This window comes from Canariomyces notabilis, assembly GCF_033297395.1.
Source record: "Canariomyces notabilis strain CBS 508.74 unplaced genomic scaffold N656scaffold_2, whole genome shotgun sequence".
Classification (NCBI taxonomy): domain Eukaryota; kingdom Fungi; phylum Ascomycota; class Sordariomycetes; order Sordariales; family Chaetomiaceae; genus Canariomyces; species Canariomyces notabilis.
In genome coordinates this window covers 587,208-613,178 of record NW_027041824.1, presented here as the reverse complement: position 1 = coordinate 613,178, position 25,971 = coordinate 587,208, and the positions used below count along the sequence as shown (strand labels likewise).

At 55.5% G+C, this 25,971-nt stretch overlaps 8 protein-coding genes across 8 annotated transcripts; 5 read left to right on the top strand and 3 right to left on the bottom strand.

Annotated features, from left to right (window-relative positions):
• Positions 1–727: 727 nt before the first annotated feature.
• Positions 728–7,046, top strand: N656DRAFT_786636 (Thioesterase/thiol ester dehydrase-isomerase; the record flags this gene model as incomplete). Its single annotated transcript, XM_064816544.1, has 6 exons — positions 728–847; positions 914–962; positions 1,049–1,782; positions 5,091–5,172; positions 5,324–5,741; positions 5,807–7,046. 6 exons carry the CDS (start codon positions 728–730, stop codon positions 7,044–7,046), a joined length of 2,643 nt encoding a protein of 880 aa, XP_064673776.1.
• Positions 7,047–7,194: 148 nt separating this feature from the next.
• N656DRAFT_230337 (uncharacterized protein) lies at positions 7,195–9,403 on the top strand. Its single transcript, XM_064808958.1, has one exon. It carries the CDS (start codon positions 7,343–7,345, stop codon positions 9,302–9,304), a length of 1,962 nt encoding a protein of 653 aa, XP_064673775.1. The 5' UTR covers positions 7,195–7,342; the 3' UTR covers positions 9,305–9,403.
• A 6-nt stretch (positions 9,404–9,409) lies between these two features.
• N656DRAFT_774410 (uncharacterized protein) lies at positions 9,410–11,187 on the bottom strand. The gene has a single exon (XM_064814265.1). It carries the CDS (start codon positions 11,003–11,005, stop codon positions 9,638–9,640), a length of 1,368 nt encoding a protein of 455 aa, XP_064673774.1. The 5' UTR covers positions 11,006–11,187; the 3' UTR covers positions 9,410–9,637.
• Positions 11,188–12,589: 1,402 nt separating this feature from the next.
• On the bottom strand, positions 12,590–14,655 carry N656DRAFT_774408 (PLC-like phosphodiesterase). Its single transcript, XM_064814264.1, has one exon. The coding sequence runs from the start codon at positions 14,339–14,341 to the stop codon at positions 12,716–12,718; it is 1,626 nt and encodes a 541-aa protein (XP_064673773.1). The 5' UTR covers positions 14,342–14,655; the 3' UTR covers positions 12,590–12,715.
• Positions 14,656–16,558: 1,903 nt separating this feature from the next.
• N656DRAFT_774405 (uncharacterized protein) lies at positions 16,559–17,545 on the top strand. The gene has a single exon (XM_064814263.1). It carries the CDS (start codon positions 16,747–16,749, stop codon positions 17,263–17,265), a length of 519 nt encoding a protein of 172 aa, XP_064673772.1. The 5' UTR covers positions 16,559–16,746; the 3' UTR covers positions 17,266–17,545.
• A 1,228-nt stretch (positions 17,546–18,773) lies between these two features.
• N656DRAFT_794531 (uncharacterized protein) lies at positions 18,774–19,543 on the top strand (the record flags this gene model as incomplete). The annotated part of the gene is made up of 2 exons (XM_064817289.1): positions 18,774–18,996; positions 19,053–19,543. The coding sequence occupies 2 exons, from the start codon at positions 18,774–18,776 to the stop codon at positions 19,541–19,543; spliced, it is 714 nt and encodes a 237-aa protein (XP_064673771.1).
• Positions 19,544–20,869: 1,326 nt separating this feature from the next.
• On the top strand, positions 20,870–23,308 carry N656DRAFT_841695 (tubulin-domain-containing protein; the record flags this gene model as incomplete). Its single annotated transcript, XM_064819010.1, has 5 exons — positions 20,870–20,881; positions 21,272–21,330; positions 21,392–21,702; positions 21,762–22,265; positions 22,340–23,308. 5 exons carry the CDS (start codon positions 20,870–20,872, stop codon positions 22,819–22,821), a joined length of 1,368 nt encoding a protein of 455 aa, XP_064673770.1. The 3' UTR covers positions 22,822–23,308.
• Positions 23,309–23,399: 91 nt separating this feature from the next.
• On the bottom strand, positions 23,400–25,500 carry N656DRAFT_826092 (uncharacterized protein; the record flags this gene model as incomplete). Its single annotated transcript, XM_064818468.1, has 3 exons — positions 23,400–25,308; positions 25,360–25,426; positions 25,490–25,500. 3 exons carry the CDS (start codon positions 25,498–25,500, stop codon positions 23,416–23,418), a joined length of 1,971 nt encoding a protein of 656 aa, XP_064673769.1. The 3' UTR covers positions 23,400–23,415.
• Between the last annotated feature and the right edge of the window lie 471 nt (positions 25,501–25,971).

Genomic DNA, 25,971 nt, shown 5'->3' with positions numbered 1-25,971 from the left:
TGAACGATTTATATGGAGGTACCGTCCGGATTTGATGGCGAGACAGAGATCGCACAAGTGCTCTTCTAACAACAGGTTAGTGCTTTGCAAATGACCATGAACAAGCGATGTTAGAAGACGGTACTCACTGATGCTTTCTTCCTTGCAATGTGCAGGGCCTGCAGGCATGGCAGCCTCAGCTCGGCTTGTCGGCGCTTTGTAAAGACCGTCAAGAATATCAAGCCATTGAAGATGAAGTCAGATACAAGTCAGAGATGCGCTGACTCGGGCATACTGCACGCCATCAAGGCAAGCAATGTCGACTGCATGCATCGTTGGGGTTGTTCAACTAAACTTTGACCCGTCATCATCCGTGTCATCAGGCCATCAGTTCGTACGGCAATGAGAAGTTGAGTGCATATCGACAAGTGGAAAACAACAGGCTAGCAGCCCGTCAGGGGGGTGCCTGCCGCTCCGGGGTGCATACCCCAACACGCTAGGTAGGCCGACCGCTCCCCACTTCCTTGGACCTCGGCAGGCGGTATCGGATCCCCGCACTCTCCCAGCCGGGAAGTCACCTCGGCGGGTGAACCGAACTGTCGTGGGAAACATCTCAACCATCTATATATAGACAAACCAAGCTCCCAGTTCCTGAGGTTTGAGCTTCCAAACCACCAATTGAGTCCATTGGACATACACACCTCACACGCCCAAGCACGTACACCACACATCACACCCATCCATCACCATGTCCGGCCCTGGCGTTGGTTTTGAGTATCCCCGGAAGGAAGTCAGCTGGAATAAGCGTGACGCCCTGCTGTTTGCCAACTCAATCGGCTGCACGGCGAACGAGCTGCACTTCCTCTATGTAAGACTTCACCAACCTGGTCCCCGGTCCATGTCTGGTCAAATACTGACATGACACACCCTCCAGGAGCTCGATCCCAACTTTTCCGTCTTCCCTACCTACCCCGTGATTCTCAGTACGCCTTCTCCGTACCATTCAGCCACCGCGCACACAGAAAAGAAAAAGCCCTGTTCCACTAACATACTTACCCACATCGCAAAGCCTTCAAGGGCACCAACCAAGACGTAATCGACTTCTACGCAGCCGAAAAATCCGTCACCATCCCCGGGGTGCCCGTGTTCGACTCGAAGCGGGTAGTAGACGGGCAGCGACTACTCCAATCATTCAAGCCGATCCCCCCGACCTCGGCGGGCCGCAAATTCGAGGTACGCACCAAGGTGCTCGGCGTGTACGACAAGGGACGGCCGGGCACCGTGGTGGAGACGCAGTCGGACCTGGTCGACGCCGGGTCGGGCGACGTCTACTCGCGTGTCATCTCGTCGTCGTTCTACGTGGCCCAGGGCAACTGGGGCGGGCCCAAGGGTCCTGCTACTGTCAATTTCCCCGCCCCGAAAGACCGCAAGCCCGACGTGGTGTTTGAGAACCAGACTACTGCCGAGACGCCGCTGCTGCATCGGCTGAATGGGGATTACAATCCGCTTCATGCTCACCCGGAGCCTGGTGAGAAGATGGGCTTTGGGGGGGTTATTATCCATGGTCTCTACTCGTGGAACTGGGCCTGTCACGGCCTGCTGCAGCACCTTGGCGGCAGTGACCCGGCCAATCTCAAGGAGTATCAGGCTAGGTTTGCCAGCCCCGTGCGGCCGGGCGACAAGCTGGTTGCGTCGGCCTGGAGGACGGGGCAGTACCAGGGCGAGTGGGAGGAGATCCGGTTCGAGGTGCATGTGGCTGGTGGCAAGGTGTGCTTGAACAATGGCAGGGCGCTGATGAAGTGCGTTGGGCCAGCCAAGGGGAAGTTGTAAGAAGAACCGGATGTTTGCTGTCAGTGATTGTATTATACAAATAAAATGAAGAGAGCCGCAGCCTTTGCCTGGGAGAAGTGTTGCAGTCAACTGTTGGCAGTACACTGGACCGACAGTGCGTCCTTTTGTTGTGAGGGAAATGACAACGGTGCTTGGATCACCTCTATTGCGCTTCGTACATACAAGTACAGTAGTTCTACAACAGGCTGAGCCCATGCGCCTATTCCCCTATTTGATTGTGCGACTTCGTCTTCTTGCACCCAGCCGGCTGCTTCTTGATCAGGGTCAGCTGATCCCCAACAACGCCGTCGCCACGGATGAAAGTCCAGGTCAGCGTCGTGGCATTATGCACCGTGACCTTGCTGAAGCCAAAGTGCTTCTGGTCCAGCACGGCCGTGATATTGAGGATCTTGCTTCCGTCGAGCGTACTGTGGCTCTCAATGTTGCCGGCCATACCGTTGACGATGTGCGTCATGGACGTGCCCGTGTTGGCCAGGTAGGTGTGCTTATCAACAACGGCTGAGCGGTCGACGGTGCCGTTGGCGCCCATGGGCCACAGCCGCTCGTACCAGTGGATGTGGCCCGACAGGTACGCGTCCACGCCGTACCGCAGCATCAAGCCCTCGAAGGCGGCCCGCACTTTGGCCTGGTAGCTCGACACTTGCGAGCTGTACATGGGCCGGTGGCTCATGGCGATGACCCAGGGCGTCTTCTTGCGGTCCACGCTCGCGAGGTCCGCCTCGAGCCACTTGTACTGCTGGTAGGCCTTGTTGTCGTTGACGCGCCCGCCCTCGATGGCGCCAAACGGCCCGCTGTCCGTCACAAACGTCTCGTCCGGTGTAGGGTGCGTCTCGTTGCCCTTGACGTCCCGCGCAAACGGCCACTCGGGGCTGCCCGCGAAGTCGGTTTCGCCGTCAATGGCGACAAAGTGCGCGAGCCCGTAGTCGAACGAGTACCAGAAGTTGCCTACGCCGCCCGTCTCGGCGCCCGGCATCCGGAAGCGGTGCTGGAAGGCAGTGAAGTTTCTGATTGTTTGTGTTAGAAGAACGGGGATTTGTCTATGGAGATTTAGGAATCAGGCCAGAAAAAAAGGACTTACCGCTGCGAGGGCGGGCAGCTGTAGTACGTCAGGTTCGACTTGGGCACCGTGGTATTCTTCTCGTTGTCATTGAGATAGGCCGTCAGCACGTTACCGGGGCCATCAAACTCGGCGCAGGTTGCCTCGTGGTTGCCAGGCAGGACCATGTAGGGCACATGCTTGGTGATATTGTTCATCCACTGCTGCCACAGGTCCCAGTTTGATTCGTAGAGCACCGCCATGTCGCCTCCCTGAGGACCACCTTGGTTGGCGTTCTCCCCATCCGGGACAGGGACCTTGTACTCGTCTGGGATGGGCCCGCCGCCCGGGAGACGGGTAGAAGTGCCGTTGTAGCACACGGGCCAGTTGTCCTCGCAGGGGAGGATGCCAGAATACCAGTCATCAGCATACGAAATGTCACCGCCGTGCCATGCAAATGCGACATCGTTGTGGGCCGCATCAAGGAGCTGCTTGTAAGTGCCACCGGCATTGGTATAGCCCATGTCATTCAGTACCGCCATACTGAACGGAGTTGAGTCGCCTGCAGCGTGGGCCGTCTTGAAACTCAGCACATCAGAGGCGGTCGTGCCATTTGCCGCCTGGATCTGGTAGTAGTACGTGGTATCAGGCTTCAGACCGTGGAGCTGGACCTCGTGAAAGAACTGGCTGCACTGGGTCACCACCACCTCGGAGCAGGGCGGTGTGCGGTCGTAGCTTATTACACGGTGCCAAGTCAGCACATGGTTGTCTCATCTCATCTTACTTGGGGACCTCATGGGCCGACATACGTGTGGCTGGTGCCGGTGGCCTTCTTGTTCAGCTTGCCCGGACTGGAACCATAATGTACGCTCGGGGCTACGCCCAAGCCAAAGGGGGTCTGGAAGTGAATGTTGATGCCCTTGGGGAGGTACGACAGGGAGATGACGTTGATGTTGTTCTTGGGGTTTGCTGTTGCAGGCTTGACGGCAGGGGGCTCGACGAGGCGGGGGAAGCCCTCTCCGTTGCCATTGACAGTCGAGTCAACCCAGTCGCCCACAGGCACATCAGGCCCGGTGTATGGGTACGCCGTGTCGACTGTTGGCAGCGCGACTCCGGGATTCCCCCCGAGCGCCAGCAACAGGGTCGTGGCCGAGGCGATAGCGGACTTCATTGCTCCCACTAAGGCACGCTACCTGACTTGGAGAGTAACCCGGCTGTGGGAGGAAAGAGAGCAGGGGCAGACATCAAGCCGAGAGGTGAGCAGGAAGGGGTCGGTCCATTATATTCTCTTTCCAATGCCTTTCGCTAACCGTCCCCCCCGGCCTTGATTCGCCCTGATGATGCTTCCGATTGCTTCTTCGACCAGCGTGCCATTGGAACAATTTCTAGGCCCACATCCCATGTCCCGTAGCTTCTTTTAGTGGTTCAACCACTACACGTGTGAAATAAGAGATCCGCATCCGAGAGTGCCGACTGTTGAATGTTGATAAGTAGCTCAGTTCGATGAGTGTCGGTCCCTGGAAGAGATCCGCATCCCCTGTGCCTGTCGCTGTTACCGTCCAATTATGCGCCAAGAGATAGCACGTGCGGGGCGCAAAGCTTGTTGACCTGCCAAGAACAGTTACCGAAAGAAGTTCAAGGGGTGGGGTTGATGCATCTTGGAGATTCTCAGGAGTTGGAAGTTTTTCCTTGAAGGACAAGGCATCTTTCCATTGAATCTAAGTGATGTTGAACTGTTGATAACTTGATACATCAGAGTTTACGGGCAGTCAGTTTGCTATACATATTTAGTACTTCTCCCTTGGCTCAACGTCACCATATTGTATTTCAATTCAGGTCCTCGTACGGAGGACTGAAGCTATCTATCTCTTTGCTAACGTTAGCCGTTCTGTAGCGATGCTCAGCAGTCCACTGTTCTACAACTCAGGACCTGCGGAGCATATCATAGCGTTGCTCATCCATAATGATGGAGGAATAGTCATAACTTCCTCTCTGTCTTCCAGTTTTTGATTTATTATCCCTTCTGTATTGAGCTTCGTATTTTCCTAAGTAATCAACCAAGGTACTTATTATGTGCAATATTCGGTTGGTTGGTTGTTCTGTCACTCTGCTGCCTGTTGGGTCAATCATGCTCGCCATTTTCGAACTCTCACACTGCACTTAGTGAAAAGAAGAATGTCCCACCCAGGTTCTTGAGAAGACCTGTGGTTTTACGTTCCCAGAGATGTCGCCCACTGCCACAATCGGCCAGCGAAGGTCATATGACGGCGCTCTATGCACGGTGAGGTACATTGGCGAAGTTGTGGGTACCACGGGCACATGGCTCGGAGTCGAATGGGATGACGCTTCGCGCGGCAAACACGACGGCCAACACAAGGGCGCCCGATATTTTTCATGTAGCGTCCCCAAGACTCAAGCATGTCCTGTCTCTGGTTGCAGCCGTCTGATATTTTGCAGGCAAATCTAAGTCCCCGACAGCTGCGTCCTTCGTCCGTCCAACACGCCCAGCCGATCCGCCCAAGACCTTCCTATCGGCGTTGCAACTCAAGTATGTCTCTGACCCGAGCACCGACCAAAACCTGCCAAAGAAGATCATCTTCTCCGGCAAGGTTGCCGAAGAGGTTGGGTTCGACAAGGTCAGCCGCAAGCAGGCTCAACTGGGCGAGCTGCAGTTCGTCATTCTGGACGACTTCCAGGTCGCCTATGCCTCGCATCCTGATGGTGTCCGGGAGGGCGCGGAGGATGGCCAACAATCTATCGGCCAGGTTTGCCCCAAAGTCAGGGAGTTGGACCTAAGCAGGAACTTGTTTGAGCGGTTTGGCACCGTGGCTGAGATTTGCTCTGAGCTCCGCTCGCTGAGGAGCCTGCGCGTGAAGTATGCCTCGCTGCGTCTATGCCTCGAATCTTGCTTCTTCAACGCTAACATAGTGATTCCTAAAGCGGAAACCGGTTCCAACATGTCCTGGAAGATGAAATCCTGGAATCGGCAGGCGATGCCTTCGCTGGCGTAGCAGAGCTTGCCCTGGAGGATACTCTTCTCGACTGGACAGAGATATGCCACATCACCGCAAGGTTTCCGTCCTTGGCCTCGCTTCATGCTGGCTCAAACCAGCTGCAGACCCTCACACCGACTTCAGCCACTGCTTTCACGTCGAACTTGGTGTCTTTGTACCTCGAATTCAACGACTTCTCCTCCCTCACCGACATTGCCCCTCTGTCCGCCATCTCAAGTCTTCGCAACCTCCTCCTTAAGGGAAACCGGATTGCAAACATTTCTCCTCCTTCCTCCTCAGTAGCTGCCCCGGTGTTTGGAACTAAACTTCATTATCTCGACATCTCCTACAACCAAGTCTCATCATGGTCCTTCGTGGATGCCCTTCGTCACTGCTTCCCGGGGCTCACCTCTCTACGATTTACCCACAATCCCATCTACGACAGTCCTGATCTCGACAACAAGGATGCCTCTACGCCCTCTCAGCAGTCCAAGGGCGTAACCAAAACTGACGAGGCATACATGCTCCTGGTTGCCCGAATGCCGGCCCTCACATCTCTCAACTTTAGTAACATCACCACGGCAGACCGTGCCGACGCCGAGATGTTCTACCTGTCCCGGATTGCTAGGCAGCTAGCAGCGGTGCCCGAGAGCGCCGAGGGCGAAGTGCTGGCGCGTCACCCCCGGTGGGCCGAGCTGTGCGAGCAGTACGGCGAGCCCGCCGTGGTGCGCCAGCGGGAGCTGAACCCGATGTTCCTCGAAGCCAGACTCATCAACGTGGAGTTTTACTTTCCTGGAGCAGGGCAGGCTGGTGCAGCGTCGGACGGAGAGGCAGCGGAAAAGAAGAGAGTGGTCCAGATTCCCAAGTCGTTTGACATTTATGCGGTCAAGGGCATTGTGGGCAAGCTGTTTGGCCTGTCTCCTCTGAAGCTGCGGTTGATATGGGAAACGGGCGAATGGGATCCTGTAGCTGGCTTTGATGAGGTCGAAGACAGCAGTGACGAGGAACAGCTCGAGGCTGAGTGGGAACGGAGAGAGGAAATGGGTGCGCCGCCCACCGATGCTCCGCATCTTGCGAGTAAGGGAGGGCGTTGGGTCAAGCGTGAGGTTGAGTTGAAAGACGGGCCTCGGCAGCTTGGATACTGTGTGGATGGACTTGAGGCTAGAGTCAGAGTCGAGAGGCGATGAGTTTCCTAGTGCCGCTACAAGCAGGAGCAATCAGTGCTTGGCAATCATGATTGTCGGTGTCCCAGGTTTGACAAGCTGTATTGTTTGTTCTGCCAACCAGAGGGGGAACGCAAACCATTATGAGTTTCGTCAACAGCTCTGGATACAAAGCTGGGTTCCGGCCTGGGATTTGAGTATGTGTCCCCTTGCCCCTTCTATTTTCGCCCGAGTATAAGTAATGCCCTTTGACCATATTGTTCCATCACGACTCTGGAACCTTCAAACAACAGATCAGTAGGCCATCATCATAACCGGCCATGGCTCCTCACCCTCAATTCTTCGTTGTCAGACCCGACATTAATAGAGAAACCAGCCAGGGGCAAGCTCACGCAATCCCAGGCCCGATCGTGCCCGTAATTGCGGTCGATGAGCTACCGGAATGGCTCGACATCGTGGGAGTCCCACGGGAGCTCTCTGTTGAGCAGACCATAGGCCTATACAACCTGGGTACTGCCAGTAAGAGCAAGGGTTCCTACACCGTCAGAATCATTCGGCAGACTCAGTTTGATACCAAGCCCTCGTTGGCGGCGGCAGAAACGGCTGCGGCGGTTGAGGTTCATTCGGCGCCAGCGGAAGCACGCGGACAACAAGGAGGCATCTCCCACCTTCCAACTCCCCCAGCTCCTGAAGCCCGCATCGTATCACCGCCACGTATCGACTCGGCAGCAGCACCGGCAGCGTCAGCTCCCACAGCACATCCAGCCGAGCGGGTGAAAGCCCACTGGAGTAAAGCCCCCAGCCACAGCATGCGCAAGGGCATCAGCAGCGACGATGATAACCACCATCACCGCAACGGCCCTACCGCTACTACTCGCACCTCCAGAGACAACGACGACAACTTGAATACAACCCCATATGCAACTACCCCCTCTCCGTCTCCGTCTCCGTCCATGCTTTCCCCCGCTGCTCAAGGTCAAACACTCACCCACCGTGACCCACAACCACTGCGCAAACCCGCCACAGCCACAACCACCCTCACCACCTCCACCATCACGACCGCTCCGACAAAGTCCCCAACCAAGCACTGCCGCCACTGGCGCAACTACGGCGTCTGCAAATGGGGCCTGCAATGCCGGTACCTACACACCATGCCGCCCACCCCCACCCTCACCCCTACGGCGGAAGCGGAGAAGCTGGGGCCGGCGGATGTGGATGTGGATGTGGATGTGGATGTGGATCTGGATGTGGATGTGGATGTGGATCTGGATGTGGATGTGGATGTGCCTAGCTGGTGGGCGCGGCTTATGATGAGCGACGCCGCCGCGGCTCCTGCTAGTGGTAGTAGTAGTGGCTTCCCTCCTTCCTCCAGCTCTGCTTCTGCTGACCATGACACCGCCATCAACTCTATCACCAGCAGTAGCAGCGGTTTGAACAGAACTGATGGTAATGGTAATCCGGTCTTTGACACGGACACGAGGGGAGACGTCAGGTGTGCGGAGGCGGCGCAGCAGCAGCAGCAGCAGCAGCAGCAGGGGGGTGTGATGGAGATGGGCATCTCGAAGGGGGTGGGAGCCAGTGGTAGTGGTGCTGGTGCTGGTGCTGGTGCTGGTGCTGGTGCTGGTGCTGGTGCTGGTGCTGGTGCTGGTGCTGGTGCTGGTGCTGGTGCTGCTTCTCGGGGTAGTGGAAGTGGAAGTGGAAGTGCAAGTGGAACCGCAATTGGAAAGAAAGAGTCTCAGCGGGTGCGGGAGGCTGCTGTTGCGATGCTGCGCGAGATGGGGTTGGGGCCATTGATGCCGCCGGGCGGCTTGCATACTAGTACCGGGCAGTACTACCACCACCATCACCATCAGCAGCAGCAGCAGCCGCACGGCAGGCAGCAGCGGTACCATCACAATCACCACAACCACCACCACCACCAACGACAACGACAACCACAACCACAACAGCAGAGGAGTGGCAAATCAGTGCCGCGCAGGGCGCGAGAGAAGGAGATGACACCCTTGTGTAAGGGGGTCGTTGGGCGGGTAGGGAATGGGCTGGGAAAGGACAAGGTGGTGAGCGGAACGGCTGTTAGGAATGCTGCTGCCGGTGGCTGTGGCGGTGCTGATCTGGTACAAGCGGCCGGGGCAACTCAGATGGTGGGTGCCATGGCGGCGGTTGAGGAGGGGTGCGCGCAGCTGGCGGTTCAGGAGGAAAGGGCTCGGATACGAAGGGGTGCGATGGCTGCCGTGCGGAACGATGCAGTTGCTAGGAAGATTGAGAAACTCGTTGATATTTAAGTCGTTGCCAGGCTAGGACAACCTCCATGGGGTTAGGGGAAATGGGCCCCCGTTTTGCTTTACGGAGGGAATACCAGCTTACCTGGCTTCCAATATCCGAGATAGAAGTCATAAGGGAATGATATGTCGTCCTTTATTGTTCCTTTCGGCTACGGGTCGGGCAAACTGTTGGCCCAGGGTATCTTTACCCCTATTGCCCGGAAATATCTGAAAATAACACATTTGGCGAAAGCCAAAGCTGGCTGAAAATGACAAACGAGAGGTCCGTTCAAAGCCATACCAGATTGTATCCCATCACGCAACGCCGGTCCACCACATAGACAACGAATGATGCTAGGAGCGCCTTCTGGCGCGATCGCACTCCTCCAGAAACCGGTAAATGCCCTCAAGTCCCTCAAAATCCTCAGAACAATGCTCCCCCGAGCTGGTCAAAACCGGCGGCGACATGCTCTCATATCCCTCCTCGTGCTCGTCCTCAGACAACAGCCAAGGGTTCTCCGCAACCTCGTCCGCGAAAAATGCCTCGTCAACATCTGACGTCGACGACCCGGAATCGCGCGACCTGAGCGAGCCACCAGGCGAGGTAATCGTGTGTTCTCGGCTCGCGTCCGGCGCAAACGGGAAGCGCAGCGCGACAGCCACCCCTGCGCTGGCATCAAAATCGGGATCCTGCCCGACGACGCCCCGCTTGACCCCCACATCGTCGCAGAGCCGCTCGACTGTCTCCGCATCCAGACCCGGGAAGCGCACCCGCAACACCCCGTCCTTCTCCAGCCGAACCGGCATGTCACCCAGCCCAGCCAGACACTTCAGATCCGTCATGACAGCCGCGAGATCCTTGAGCGCGCGCGCAAAATCGACAGACAGCACGTCGAGGAAACCCTCTGCATGGAGCGTAGCAGCCTCCTGGTCGGCCACCTTCACAGCACCCTTGCCACCCAGCGGACTAAGCGCGGTGAGGGTAGGGCTGACGCGGAAATCGACAAAGGCACCCGGGGAGGAAACTCTGCGCGGGAATGCTGCCGCGGCTTCCATACGGAGACGGGCCTCCTCCTGGAGCGCGCTCACGGCGCGGTAGCGCCTCTCGCCGTCCGGGCCGATGCCGTCATACCGCATGCGCTGGCCCGACAGCCAAAATGCGCGCATCGCCTGGCTGACGTTCTGCACCACCTGCGCGGGGGACGCGGGGGTGTGGCTGAAATAGCGGGCTCCGCCGACCCGTCCGGACCCCGGGAGGAGTGCGTACCCCCCTGCCGTGCGGGGGAGGGCGCCGCCTGTCAGGTTGGGCCGGAGCGTTGAGGCGAAGGGCGCACGTCCTGTGAGTTGGGAGACGAGGCGCGAGGTGTTGGAGATGGGGAACTTGGAGCGGTCGAAGCGGGGTTGCGCGGAGGAGGAGTTGTTGGTTCCGCTGCTGAGGAAGCGCCGGATGGCGGCGTTGAGGTTGGCTGAGGAGGAGTACCATTTGACCCCGCCGGCGCGCTTTTGCTGGCGAAGCCAGGCTGCGGGATGGATGGGCTGGCGACCGTTGTGGGCGGCGCGGACAGGGACGGGTTGGAGTTTGGCGGCATGCGGAGCGCGGGTGGCGGCTGCGAGTTTGGAGCGCAGCATCTTGGCGGCGACCTTCAAGTTGGTGCTCTTGACCAGGTGCTGGCCCATGAAACGAAGGGCGGCAGTCGCCCAAGTCCCCCCTGTGGGAGGCATGGTGTTGAGCAATTCGGTAGTCTTACTGCCCGAAAGGCCTCGTGGATGTAAAGAGGAAGGAAGGGAAGGGAGGACTCGGGTGCATCGGGATCTCATAGTGGTTGACTTATCGATATGATTGTCGCCACCGGATCTTGCAGTGTGCCACGCAAGCCTGCAGTGGCAGGTGCCAAGAAGGCTGAAGTTCCCCGGATTTATCAACCACCTGATAAGATAAAGAGAATATATCTTAAATCAGTATAAGCGCCTACGAATAACATTATTCAGAGGCAGTCCCATGGATAAATCGATATGCATTTAAGCAGCTGGCTGGTGTGTTATCTTATCGCTGCTCCACAACATCGGGCGCTTTTAATCCCCAAATTTTTCCCAAGCTCCCACAAGCTTCTTCCTCTCCATGCCCAAACGGTAAAAGTTTGTCGACAAGGTGAGCACTACTTCCATCTCTTCCAGCTGCACAGCGCAACGCTCCTGTGATGATTATCGATCAATCCAACTCTTACCAGCCCGTGGGGACTACAATTACTCTAGAATTACCCTGAGAGCATACCAACCAATCGACTTGCCCGGGCTTTGTTTTTCAGGCTGTCGCTAACATGGTATTTGCAGTGTCGAACGAGCTTGGTATGACTGTGGTCGTGCCCTTTTCAAGGGCCATTACTCAGTAACTTTCATTCAAGGTTAGTTGGCTACTGTTTTCTTCGTCCATGCAACTTCCCCTCCCAAGTGATGAACAAAAGACAAATATAGGGAATTCCTCATGCCGAATATACTATGTGGAATCATTAGTTTCAGCCTTGTCTGACTGGCTCTGTTACCTCCCGGTTGTTGATTTCTGATGTCTGCCTTACGCAGTTTCGCTAACTCTCAACCATCCAGGTATGCTCATGCTTCCCGCACAAACTTGCCAGCACCATGACGAAGTTTTGAACGAACGGGCGGACATAAGCGAAGCCTCTTCGTCCCCTCTCATCAAAAACAGGGCTGTACACCCTGTGAGAGGGGCTCGAAGAGGAATTCTTGCTGAGAATTCGTCAGCTGATCGTGCCCTCGTCAACCAATTACTTGTGCACTTCATGGAACCGAGTTTGGACTGACATTGTTCCGTAGGTAAATATCTCCCATCAGGTGCTACGTTCATGTCCCAGATCACAATGATGATCCGTTATTCACACTGTTTGATCCGCCCTTTGGGTTGGAAATGAACAATCTTACAAAAATCTGATTTAATGAGGTATGACTTCTCTTGGCTTTGTCGATAACTTGGTGCTGATTCGGATTTGCAGCCTGAACTTGATCTTCCACACCGATGTGCTGTTATAGCAAGACTTCATATCACTTTGCTAATTAGCTCGTTGGCCAGGTATCTGATGGAGTTTAGCACGATCTCCCCTAGACGAACTGTAAGTATTTGGCCTCCCTTGCCTTTTCTCATGCCTTCCGGATGATATCTCTTTCCTGCATTTTAAACTGAGTTCATCGTGACGAGACATCTTCCTTCACCTTGGAGAACTGATGAAGTGTCTTCACATCGGTTGCACAAAACCTCTGTCTGGATGAAGCTAACTGGTGCTATTTAGATACTGGTTGCTGCCAGTTGGTATACGATGACGGTCTAGTCTAGTCTAAGTTCTATAGATACTCGAATACATGAATGCTACACTTCACCCGACTCTATTTCCAGTGATATATGGGACTGAGCAGCTGCACCTATTGCCGTAGCAGTAACCTTGCGTTCCAACCCACAATGCACCGGATCAGACCCCAATCTCCATTATTACCTACCCAATCCGTCACCACGATGCCGGTTGCTGCGTCCCCAACCGTCAGCTGCCCAGGTCCCTTGCCGGGTGCCCCATGCTCCATGCACAAGTACTCGACAATAGAAGGGTTGATCTTGACGGCGATCCGGTCCGGCCAGCAGCTGGCATTGAAAAAGCTGCTTGCGCTCAGAAAATTGATGTAGAGCGGCGCCGGACCCTTTTCAACCCCCCTTTCACCTCCAACCTTGCCATCACCCCCTTCCCCTACACCCGTACTACTACTAGTGACCATCACCCCGGACGGATCCTGCAAGGGAGGATGATGATGATGATGATGATGATGCACCACCTGTGCCGCCCGTTGCAGCCCCTCCTGCACGTACTGCACCTTGCGCCGCATCCCGTCGCCGTTGATGACGCCGTAGTAGTCCTGGATGCGCACCATGCCGCTCCCGCACATGCCGTCGGCCACGTTATCCGGCCAGACGGACGCGTCGATGCCCAACTCGGAGTCCTTGTCCTTGTCCTTCGAGTTGGGGAGGTGGAAGCGCCGGACCAGGACGATGCGCCCGCGGCACTCGGCCAGCGTGGGGATTTTCGCGGCAGTGTACCAGGTAGATGGTGTGATGTAGTGCTGCGTCAGGATCCGGGCCAGGTCGGCGTCGGATCCCCGGCCCGTGCCCTCCCGCTTGAGGGAGAGCAGGATTGTTTCCGATGGGTGGGTTGTTAGAAAAGTGTAGACCGTCTCGAGGAGTGTGCTAAGGTGTTTGGGGCCTGTAAGGGACACGGGGAAGGCCGAGTGGACCAGCGCCAGTTCGGGGGGGGGACTACTACTGGTACTGGAAGGGGAGGAGGAGGAGGGCTTGTAGACGGGGCAGGAGACGCGGACGTCGAGGAAGCGCACGCCATTGTGCAGCTGCTCGAGGACGGGCACGGCCTGGCAGCGGACTGACGGGAGAGCGACGTGGTGGGTGGGCGAGTTGTGGGTGCCTGGGATGGAGAGGGACGAGAGCGCGAGGTGGTCTGGGAGGGTCGACATCCAGGAGGACAAGTTGGCAGAGCTGAAGAGGGCGAGGTGCGAGTGAGAGGAGAGATAGATGGCGGCGAATTCCTTGGTTTCTGCTTCTGCATCGTTTGCGTCGTTTAGATCTGTGGAAGGGGCACGGATGGGGTTGAGGACTATGCTCCGCGGTGACGAGCTCGGGATGTCGGCGGTGTAGCGGTGTTTGGTGCTGCTGTCTTCGAAGGTCAGGCGAATCTGCTCATGATGGCGGGTTGGATCCAGCGGGTAAAAGGGGGCGTGGTATTCCGAAAAGGGAGATATCACGGCGTCCGTGATGGTCTGCTTCGCTGATGACGGCTGCAGTTCCTCTTGCTCTCCTGGCCCGCTTGCCTCATGTGACTGCCGCTCCCCGGTGATACGGGATGTGATCTTGGACAAACGGTGCTCGTGGCCGAGACGCTCGACCAACTTGAGCTCTAAAGGGGTAATGGTCAGGTTGCGGATGGTGAGAGTCGGAGCAGCTGCCACTGACGGAGCGGCCGCAACTGGCCGAGAGAACACAAATCCCATGGCTTGCAGTTGGTGGGCAGGTGTTCCCTCTAATGTTTGAGCAAAAGGCCCCGTACACCTGCTTTGCACTGATTGCACGCTAGATTCATGATATGCCCAGATGCATGGTGGTTTACCAAATTACCAGTGCTCTCTACCTCGGGGCATACAAGGTATGCATTGGTGGCACGCAAAGTCGCAAACTCTAGAGGTACTTGGCAGGCAATTTCGGCCCATACGGTTCCTGATTGGGGGTTTTGGGGGTTAGCACAGCGGCTTGAAGGAATGAAAATGAGGTAACTGCGGGCTTATGATAGGAGGTCCAAGGGTCGATACCTTACTGAGCATGAGACGCATTGTGTCGAGAACTCGAGGGCAGTAAGAATAAAGAGGTCGAGGGTCTATCAATGAAGCCACATCAAATGCTTACATAATCGAGGCCACTCCCCGGACCTTTTAGGGGCTGTCCAAGAGGTAACGTTATGTACTGTACAGACATAATCAAGGTTCAAGGTAGGCATGTACGCAACACAAACATCATCAGAATTAGAATCTCTGTTCATCTATCTCCTTGAAGCACATGGACACTGGATGGAGCGTGTGGTCGCTGGCGTATCCTATTTGAAACTAGCGGAGTCGGCTCGCTGACGCTCGCCCGTGGGTTTTTCAAGCCAACCACCGCCGACTGTATTATTTTCCTACCAACTACTCCGTACTTCGTATACAACTATGCAATTCTACAGTAACATATACCGTTCAAGATATTCAACGCTTACTATTCAGGATATCCAACGCTTACCGTTTTGAATATCCTCCAACACTTACCGTTTAGGATATCCAACGCTTACCGTTCAGGATATCCAACGCTTACCGTTTAGGATATCCAACGTTTACCGTTCAAGATCAGGGTTCTGCTAAGGTTTTTATTTAACCAATTAATATCTTTGAAATGCACTAATAGCGACAGGGTACATAAGCGTTAGAGGTTTTGCAGGGAAATGGGCTTATTCCTTAAGAAATTGTTAAGGATGGTCTGTGTTCTACAGCCAATTTACGGGTGTTTAGCTTAACAAAATACCCGTGTTTTTGAAAGCCAGTTTGTAGTTGAACGTTCTGACTGTGTGAATGCTGGCGAGGTTGGCCCGTCCGCAGAATTCAGATCCCATCACAATATACTTACTTCTCGGCGTCTCGCAACTGACCGACAACGAGACCGCCTAAAATATGCGCCTCTATTCCCGTTGTTGATGTGCTCAACACTCACCCCTGAGATATCACCATGATTCATAACGGAACTATTGACAGAAACATAGCCTCTCATAGACTTGTTCAGACTCCAGAGCATTACTCCGTTCCAGATTATCTCCCGGAAACGAGACGGTTCACTCCAGTTAGCGATCATACTTATCACCGTGGACAGGATTACTTAGAGACGAACCAGAGAGCATCTAGGGAGTTATTAGTTTGTTTATTGAATAAACAACATGCTTGCAGTCATCCGTACATATCAGATAGATATAAATCGCATCGACAACTGGTCGTGTTGATCCCAGCAGAACCTGTGAAGATCACAGAGATGGTCAGAACCATGACTCTTCAGCAGGCTCTCGGCCTCAACATCCCGGCAGCGGGCATTGACAGCCTTCACTCGGGCAATCAAGTGGAGAGGCATGGATACCTATTGAGCACGGTTGGCCCGTCTCAATCATAAGCAAGCCGAGGCCGTCCCCGATTAACCAGGCCAATACGATTCCGGTTCGTCAATTGCTCCCATCATTTTGGGACGCTGAAGGGCCTAGAGAGATACCAAACCGAGGTTGGAGAACTGTTTGGTGGCTTGGCCGGCTTCCGCTCGAACCTTGGGGGAAAGCACTGCACACCATTTCCGCGCCAGCAGTCTGGTCCTGCGCGCAAGTTAATTCTGGGGACGCGGCATCCTTAATCATCTTGTCGCCTGTATTGAGACGGGACAAAAAGGTTTAAATGAATGGAGCACCACTCGGGTCCGAACTGCGTTGATAGCTGCCGTCAATACCTGGGCGGCTGGGCCAAGGTACGACTGAGCAACGAGCTCTACATGCCGTGGCTGCTGAACAAAGTCCTGGTATCTGGTAACGCCGTGGTCCGGGTCGGAGATCAGGTATGTTAGTCGGACGTCCGTCAAGTTGTTATTACCCTTGGGTCGGAGTTTGCTGGATAAATTCAGGTGCCAATTTGAGGTTCTGAGATGGCATTGATCTCGGGGATGAGGGAGACCTCCAACCAACGGTAGGGCAACCGCGAGGAGAGAATGGACGGCCAAAAGATGTATAAATACGCCGTCGCCGTGGAGAGAGGGATGCCATTGACAAGTCTCAACAAGCCAAGAGAGCAGTCAAGTTGAAGCAGAGCCACCTGGACTTCACTGGGTCAACGAGCTGGACAACATGCGCTTTTCAACTCTCGCCTTCACCGCGTTCGCCAGCTCGGCGCTCGCGTTCCCCTCCATCGGGTCGCTCATCTCCCGCCAGGAGCCGACATGCATGACACGTGCCGAGGCCAAGGAGATAGTCGACATCTACGTCCGCCTCATCGCCAACTACAAGGAGGAGGACTGCATCAAGTACTGCGCCGAGGACTTTGTTGACCGCTCCGACAGCATAAACACCTTCACCTTCAAGCCCCTCGGCGGGCCCACGTTTGCAACCAAGCAGATCTTCATGGAGGCGCAGGCGGTCAACATGGCCTTCCCCGTTGTCCTCGACAGCATCGACGCCGTGGATTGCGAGTCCATCGCACTGCGATGGCACGCCACCTTTGGCGCAGCCAACCTGCCCAGCCGGGGCATCACCATCATCGGAACCACCAAGCGAGAGGGTTATTGGCAAATCAAGAGCATCGACGTCGAGTTCAACAGCCTGATCTGGCTGCTCAATATGGGAGGCAACTACACCTGGGAGCCTTAGGAAAATGTGGCCGCCTGGACGGCTGGCTTTGTTGTACAATGCAGAGAGGCTGACTCGAAGGGAAAATAAGGGGGGTGGTGGCGAGTCTGGCGACATGTGCTCTGTTCAGTTGCAACCAGGGAAGCCCAGCGGTTATTAAATGCAAAGAACTTGTGTGTGGATGCGAGCGTTAGCATCGTCTCATTGCTGAGAACCCTTCCTTGATTGTACGTTACCGAGTATGCACATGATATTACCCGGGGCCCGCTCAGACGTGTTAGTTGATGAAAGCATAACTGGTGTTTGACAAGATCGAGTGGCGGTGCCATAAGAGCCCAATCGTTGAGATACCTCTGTCAAAAGCGTTATTTATCTGCGAAAACAACTTGGGTCTCCTGGTTTATGTTGTCTGTACTCTGTGGTGTAAGACAGGTGCAACATGACCTTTGAAACGGCGCGTCTCTTCTCTTAAGGTCTTTTGTTGGTAAGACAGACGGACAGAATCATTCTGCCAGCGCTTCTTTAGCAGAACGGTAAGCCAATTTCGTGCTCGACCAATCGACGGGAATTCCGGGTGGGGCTGAAGGATTCAGGTCCAGGCGAGGCCAACCTGACTTCCAGGTAAAGCTAGTGTACTCCAACTTTACTCTGTGGTGTGGGAGACTTCAGAGAATGTGTGTGGGAGAGTTTGCGCCGATTGGGGGCTGAGGGCAGATGGCTTTTTCTTGTCCTTCACTAGCATCTGATCGTGGCTTTTTCAGCGCAAAGTCGGGAAGTTGTTCAGGCGCCATTCTGAAATCCCTAACCAGGAAACCTTTCATACCCCGTACATACACTGGCAATGCTTGATGATGAGAGAGTTGTGAGAGAATCCCACTCTGCGAGAAGGGTCCACAATTTGCCGCTTAATGGTGCCTGATTTTCGACCCACTATTTACCAAATCTGGATTCAAGCTTCGATGCCCCTGACAGTGTTCCCCTTCATTTCTCCGTAGCAGGGATTCGCCATCGCAGCCCGGAAGCGCACGATTCGAGGCCTTGTGGCCCCAAGGTCCGGGCTACCCCTTCAACGGCTGGTCGGCAACATGTGCTGCCAGGATACTGCCACTTCGGGGCACAACGCTGGCCAATGGGACGTTGTGTGTTCCACCAGTTGGGGGCAGGAAGCTAAAGAATCGAGGTGTGTGTGCCGTCTCATTTGCCCTGGGGCGTAGCAAAGAGACGCAGTCATGGGTCAGCCGTGTGTCCTGAGTAAAATATTATAGGAACCGGGCAGTGTCGCAACCGAAGGTGTCTTTCCCTTCTCTTCCATTTCTCTCCCACCTCACGCGCCAGCCTCTTCCGAATTGACGTGTGTCTGCTTCATCGTGGTTTGCCAGCCGCAGCCGCAGCCGTTCTTTACATCCATACCTATATAGTCGCTCTCTCGTCGAGCCCGACGTTTACATAAGTCCCTCATTTCACCTTAGTCGCTCTTTAGCAGATTATACTACAAGGAGAAGGAGAAGAAACAGAACAGAAAAGTCAAAATGAAGTTCGCCGTCGCAGCTCTCCTCGCTCTTTCGAGCACGGCTTTCGCCCAAACCCCGGGCTTCAATGTTCTCACCAAGCCTACGCAGGGGGAGGAGGTTCCCGCCGGATCGACATACGAGATCGAGTGGCAGCCGAACGCCGAATACCCTGGCGCCATCACGATCAGCCTGCTCGGTGGAGCCACCCTTGGGACCCTGGTGCCTCTTGACGACATCGCAAGTAAGTCAATGCGCGTGCCGATCGCTAAGATCTAGCCCACTAACCAGCATCAATAGCTGGCGTCGATGGCTCGACCGGCTCCTACAGCTGGGAGGTTGATGAGTCGCTCGGCGAATTCGCAACCTATGGCATCATGATCACGCTGGAGTCCGACGCTTCCGTCTTCCAGTACAGCTTCCCCTTCAAGATCGCCGGCGGTGACGGCGGGGATTCCTCCACGACCACCACTGGCACTGGCACTGCTACTGCCACTGAGATCTCGACTGGTTCGTTCGAGACTACGACGACGACTACCGCGGGCAACCAGACCTCGACGGACATCACCTCGACTTCTGCCAGCTCTACCATCACCTCGACCATTCGCGGAAACCTTTCCACCACGGCCACTGGCGGCGCGCAGACCACCATCACCAGCCTCGTCACCCAGCCGCGACCTACCCCTACCACCACCTCCACCACTAGCGTCGTGACCAACGGTGTTGCTTCCCTGGCCGCTGGCTCGTTTGCCATGCTCGGTGGCGTCGCCATGGCTGTGCTCGCCTTGTAAGGAAGTTACTAGGTTTCGGCGCTTTGTTTAGCTTGTTCGGGTCTTGTTTTCAATCCACGGGCGGACCGGTTTCTCTCTGTATGTGGAACGAGCATGAGCGCTGACATAATGGGATGAAGTACGGAGACAGGGTGGTAGTCTGTTGTGTCATAGGAGGAAGATGTCGAAGAAAACTGCTGTTCTGAGTTGAGATACCCTTGCTATCTCTCTGAATGCCTTGCCGAATGACGTGCATCTTTTACAGTGTTGTTTCCGCTTGCCGGGCGTTCCCGGGCTGGAATGAAGATTGGCGTTGCACAGTTTCGGATGGCTACCGAATTGCATGCTGTGCTATAACGGCCCACCACTGTCACTGTCAGGTCTTCAACGGTGCCTTAGGAGTTGCGATGGTCTGAGCGTAATATGAAGCCGTCCGATCATTTCAAATCTCACTGTTGTAGAAACGAAGTCGGCCGTAACTCAACCACAGGCTTCGGAGGCTCTCGTCCATGAGGCATAAGAACCTGTTGCAAACAGCGCCGGGCATCTTCCTCTCCATCTCAAGTTCGCTCTAGACGGGGATGTGGTTGAGCACAATTTCAGAGCCGTCCTGCTGCGGATGGAGCGAGTCTAGCAAGTTTAGCACACAGACCCAACTTCTCCAAATGATGCAACCCTCGTTCCATGTCCAGTGACTCCAGTCACAGACCACATTTTGAATCCAACTCTGGAAAGGGCCAAATGGAGGGATTCCCTGGCTGAACTGCCAGTCTTTTGCGGGTAGACTTGGGACTGAGGGAGCCAGTATGTAATACCAAGCAAGGAAGCTTTCGTGCATCTGCTCCTGGTTCGATTCTTGGGCCCAATTAACTTGGCTTCTGACAGGCAGAAGCTCTGTTTTGTTCCTTGCATATTGCATATCGCTGCCGCCCAAAATGCAGCTGTCTGACTGATGCGAGCACGGTCCATCACAGCACAGGCCTGCCCAGCGGCAGCGGTGAGAGGACGGCAATGATGAGTGACAAACGCGGGGCACTAACAGCGTTATCTTTACGGTACAGTGACTGCCTGCCTGCTGCAAGATTTGCAGGCAGATCAGGTCCCCGATACAAGGACCCTGGTCGCTGAACTGTCAACAACCCCTCCCCAGGGATGCCTGCCATTCGCGACCCACAAATCTCCACGCCGGGCAAGCAACACAGAACTCGCTCACCTCTCCGCAAATTTCACGGACCGACCAACCTTCCTCCCTCCGTCTGCTGCGATCCTCCGCGCTGCGCGCTCAATCTGCTCCGCTTCGCTTCCGAATAATCCCCTGCACCTCTATTTTCGATAGTCACCGTCAAGATGAGAGGCGAGGTAAGATTGCCATTTTTGTCGCTGTTGTCCTTTCGTCTCTGGCACTGCATAAACCACACATTCGCGATCGCTTTAGCGTGCAACCCCTTTTCTATGCCGACCTGCCGCCCACCGCCCGCTGTCACGACCATGTCAACACCACAAGAGCCTACCTACACAGCGAATTGCCGATGGTTTGAGCAGGCCAAGGCCAAGCCAACTTCCTACAGCTTCCTGCCCGCGATAGTAATATCTTGCTTTCGCCCCGGGTTGCCATGGACGACCCACTTAAAGATGGCAGCTTGCCTCAGCTCGACACTACGCGAATTCACCCGGTTTTCTGTCCCGCGACCTAATGACTACATTGATGCGACACACACAAGGCAGATATTCTAACGCTGCTGCAAACAGGTTCTTCATCTCCACTTGGGCCAGGCTGGTACCCAGCTCGGTAATAGCGCCTGGGAGCTGTGAGTCCACACCGCTCTTGTTGCTTGCCGCGTCGTCTTGCTAACCAATTGTTCCCACCAGGTACCTCCTCGAGCATGGTCTCGGAGCTGATGGCCGCCCGGATCCTAATGCTAAGGACGTCGGCGATGCTGGTTCATTCGAGACCTTCTTCACTGAGACGAGTAATGGCAAATACGTCCCCCGCTCCATCTTCGTCGATCTCGACCCGTCCCCGATTGACGAGATCCGCACCGGCACTTACCGCCAGCTGTTCCACCCGGAGCTTCTGATTAGTGGGAAGGAGGATGCTGCCAACAACTACGCCCGTGGCCACTATACCATTGGCAAGGAGATGATTGACAGTGTCATTGACCGCATCCGCCGTGTCGCTGGTGAGTTCCTGTCTATGGCCTTTGCCTGTGCGCAGATCGTAGCTAATGCAAGACGCCAGACAACTGCCAGTCCCTCCAGGGCTTCCTGATCTTCCACTCCTTCGGTGGCGGTACTGGCTCTGGTTTTGGTGCCCTCCTCCTTGAGCGCCTTTCGACCGATTATGGCAAGAAGTGCAAACTCGAGTTCACCGTTTACCCGGCCCCGCGAGTTTCGACTGCCGTTGTTGAGCCCTACAACGCTGTGCTCTCTACCCACAGCACCATTGAGAACTCTGACTGTACCTTCTTGGTTGATAACGAGGCCGTGTACGACATCTGCCGCCGGAATCTGGATATCCCTCGGCCGAGCTACGAGCACCTCAACCGCCTGATCGCCCAGGTCGTCTCTTCCATCACCTCGTCTTTGCGCTTCGACGGTGCCCTGAACGTCGATCTGAACGAGTTCCAGACCAACCTGGTCCCGTACCCTCGTATCCACTACCCTCTGATCAGCTACGCCCCCGTCATCTCGGCCGCCAAGAGCCAACATGAGAGCTTCAAGGTCTCCGACCTGACCTTCCAATGTGAGTGTGCCCCATTCCCCAACTTGTTTCGTTGCCGCCAATTTCCACTCATCATCTCGTTTTGCTCCCCTTAGGCTTCGAGCCCAACAACCAGATGGTCGTCTGCGACCCCCGCAAGGGCAAGTACATGGCCGTGGCTCTGCTGTACCGCGGCGACGTGGTGCACCGCGACTGCAGTGCTGCCGTGGCCGCGCTCAAGTCCAAGGCCTCGTTCAACCTGGTTGAGTGGTGCCCGACCGGCTTCAAGATTGGCATCAACTACCAGAAGCCCGTCGCCGTGCCCACCGCTTCGCCTCAGGACGGCGGCCTCGCCTCGGTCGACCGCTCCGTCTCGATGCTCTCCAACACCACGGCCATCGCCGAGGCCTGGTCGCGCCTCGACTACAAATTTGACCTCATGTACAGCAAGCGCGCCTTTGTTCACTGGTACGTCGGCGAGGGTATGGAGGAGGGCGAGTTCAGCGAGGCCCGTGAGGACTTGGCCGCCCTGGAGAAGGACTACGAGGAGGTTGCTGCCGACTCGTTCGAGCCTGAGGAGGCCGAGGCCGAGTACTAAGCGACTCCACACACTTGGTCGCTTGATGGGTTGTTGTACCGTGACTCTCTCCGTGCTACAAAGGAGGAGATGAATGAGTTGATGGATGGTTGTTTTTCAGTTTACTGGTTGAGACTATGAAGATAATTCCCCCTTTTCCCCCAGAGCAAAGTCTGTTGTTACTGCCGTTACCTCGTCTGAAATAGTAAGATGTGGATATGGGGTTTTGGCGCTCATCGAGATGGCTGGGGAGAAGTACAATTCACTCTGTTTAGCACGCGGTTTGTAGAGAGGTTGGTGCTGATTCAACTGAGAACTTGTCTTTCTCACGCATGCTGTTTGGTAGAGCCTCGCGTGAAGGATATCGTTGCCAAGTCAAAACCAGCAGTAATTATTTGTTGACCCCCTTTCCTGTGTTTGACTGGTTTGACGCCTCTACCGAGCCAGGCGGAAAATGGTTGGCTGTCCGCTTTTGCTGCGCCAAACACAATGACCGCGATCGGTGATGATTATTATATGGTGTCAAAGAGGACACACTCACTTGCTATCGAGAGCTGATCTCTATGCTACCACGACACGGCAGGCTTTTGAATTTGATTCCATCTTGACTTTTTTTCACTTCGATCCTCCCCCGCCGGCCCCTTTCTGCGTCGCCCTCCATTTCGCGGCGCGGACCGCTCCCCTGCCCGCCGTCTTCGCCTTGGCCTTGGTCTTCGTCTTGGTCTTCTTGTGCACCTTGTCCTTGGCTCGGGGCTTGAACTTGAGGTCCTTTGGCCGGCCGTCGCGAGCGCTCGCGCGGCGGCCCTCAAACACAAAGTCCTCTGGCGCTTTGATGGCGGCGGCGATGGCCGTGGTCGTGGTCGTGGTCGTGGTCGGCCTATCCTTGTCCCTTTCGCCGTCTTCGTCATGCGGCGTCTTCATCTCGCGCCGCGCTTGCCGCTCTTTCCTCCCCGGTTTGCCGCGGGCGGCGTTGCCGACGAGCTTCTCCGCGCCGAACCGACCGAGCAGCTTGCTCGCGCGGCCGGCGAGCGTCTGCGCTTCGGCTGCGAGCTTGGGGACGTACTTGCCTGCGTCGTCCACGGTATTTTTGCTGGCGTTCTTGCCGCCGTCACCGGCGGCCTTGTTCTTTTTCTTATCCTTGCGGTCGGTTAGGGGGCCGGTCCTCTCCTTGCGGGCTTCCATCGCTCTGGCAGTCTTGTGCGGCGCCTTGCATCTGCTGACGCGCAGCTCGCGCGGAAGCATGGGAGGGAATTTCTTGCCGTTGAGCAGGATGGCGGACTCAACGTCGTTGGCGTCCTGAATGTCATTGTTAGTCGAGGATGGTTTAGATGCGGAGAGAGACATTGGAAGGATATAACTCACGTAGAATTGTACGTAGGCGATGCCTTTGCCCACGCGAGTATTGGGGTCTCGAACAACACGGACACTCTCTACTTTGCCAGCGTGCTCTCCAAACACCCGCCACAGTCCCTCCTCCACGTCCATGGGCGTCTTGGTGCGCTTTCGCTTCTCAGTTACTTGTTTGCCTTGCTCGTCCACCTTGACGTTGAGTACTGTCTCGTCGTCGACAAAGCCCAAATTGCCAACGAACACGCAGCGCCGGTGGTCAACAGGCGATGGATGAGCAACGCTGTCAACCCTAAGATGCCTATCCAGGAGCACGGTCCCGTTGAGTTGCGCCACCGCAAGTCGCGCAGCCGCGTTGGTGCTGTAGACGACATAGGCGTTTGTAGACTTTGTGGTGGCCTCCAGAACAGACTTCTTGATGTAGGCGGCGCGCTTCGGCAGAGCTGTGGTCGAAAAGGGGGTCGAGCGGAAACGTAAAGATTGAACCTTTTGCGGCGGGTCTGCTTTTTTGTCTAGGACCGATTTCAGATGATTCAAGAGAATCTTCTTCGCCTTCCGCGACGTGATTGCCTCAACAGAAACATTGCTGAGGAATACTGTGCGGTTTGCCTTTTCGAGCTCCGATGCTACAGGATCGGCTGAGAGAGATTCGTGAACGGGCAGTTCGTCAGCTGATGAGTCGTCGGCCTCGCTCTCAACCGCATCCTTTGCATTGCCTTGGATGGCGTCGCCATCTTCGCCTTCCGTAACTGGTGCTTTCTCTCTTCGACGCTTCACAGAGGGCTCCTCTTCGTTCATTAAGCGCTCGAGGTAGTTGGCCTCTAAGTCCTCGTCACCATCTCGACGCTTCCGTTTTCGCTTGCGCCCTTCGTCCTGAGACTGCCCGCGGTAGATGGATGCTTCTAAAACTTCCGCCGCTTCTACCTCATTTTCCGCGCTGGAACCGTCGCTGGCATCTTCGGCTTCAGATTCCTCGCTCGTAGAAGATGGATTCTCCTCGTCATCTGAAAGATCCTTTCCTAATTCTTCTGCGAAGTTCTCAGATCCGTCACCCGAACTTTCCTCGTCTCCCTCTTCCTCCTCGCCCCTGAGAGCTGCGCGGGGCTTTGGTCGAAGTAGCTCTGAGTACCGCGACTTGGGAGGTGCTTTGACCGCTCCAGCCTTGATATGCGTTAGCAAGGTACAACAGAACAAGCGGGTCTTGCAACTCACGCTTTCCGAGAATAAAGCTGCCAATGAAGGGTCAATGGCCTTGGATGACACTGGCAAGATGGATTTGCTATGTAGTGAACAAGTTAACGATCAATTGGTCAAGACAGGATACCAGCGGTTCATTCCATACTCTTTCGCCATCCTGAGGGAGGGTTGTGGAGGGTCTGTGCCTCCTGATGTTGTTGCTGAGGTTCCCGATCGTCTGAAAATAAACCAGCAGCGGGAGGTCCAGATGAGTGATGAGAGGACTCCGATGCAAGTGGGCAATAACCACACCTGCCCTGGGTTACTGAGATTTGAATAAAAGGTATGTCAGGTGAATCCGCCTTACAAGGTCCTGTACCAATTTATTGATACTGCGGATACTGAGAACCAGCAGCTTTCATCGACAATGTTCATCCCGCAACGAAAGAAAATGATTTTGAGCAGGGTGCAGCATATCGCCGGCCAGACTTCGCTTATCGGGTTCTTATCGGATACTGCCATGCTTCACCGCCATGCATAGCGGCAGGAAATCGGGCAGGCGGGCAGGCAAAGCGGGCAGGCAAAGCGCCCAGCACCGCTTATCCGCCCATTTTGTGTTCGCTCCCGCTGCTGTGGGCGCCGGTTTGC

Coding starts and splice junctions, on each gene's coding strand:
- N656DRAFT_230337 (XM_064808958.1), top strand. CDS start 7,343: ATGGCTCCTCACCCTCAATTCTTCGTTGTCAGACCCGACATTAATAGA.
- N656DRAFT_774405 (XM_064814263.1), top strand. CDS start 16,747: ATGCGCTTTTCAACTCTCGCCTTCACCGCGTTCGCCAGCTCGGCGCTC.
- N656DRAFT_774408 (XM_064814264.1), bottom strand. CDS start 14,341: ATGGGATTTGTGTTCTCTCGGCCAGTTGCGGCCGCTCCGTCAGTGGCA.
- N656DRAFT_774410 (XM_064814265.1), bottom strand. CDS start 11,005: ATGCCTCCCACAGGGGGGACTTGGGCGACTGCCGCCCTTCGTTTCATG.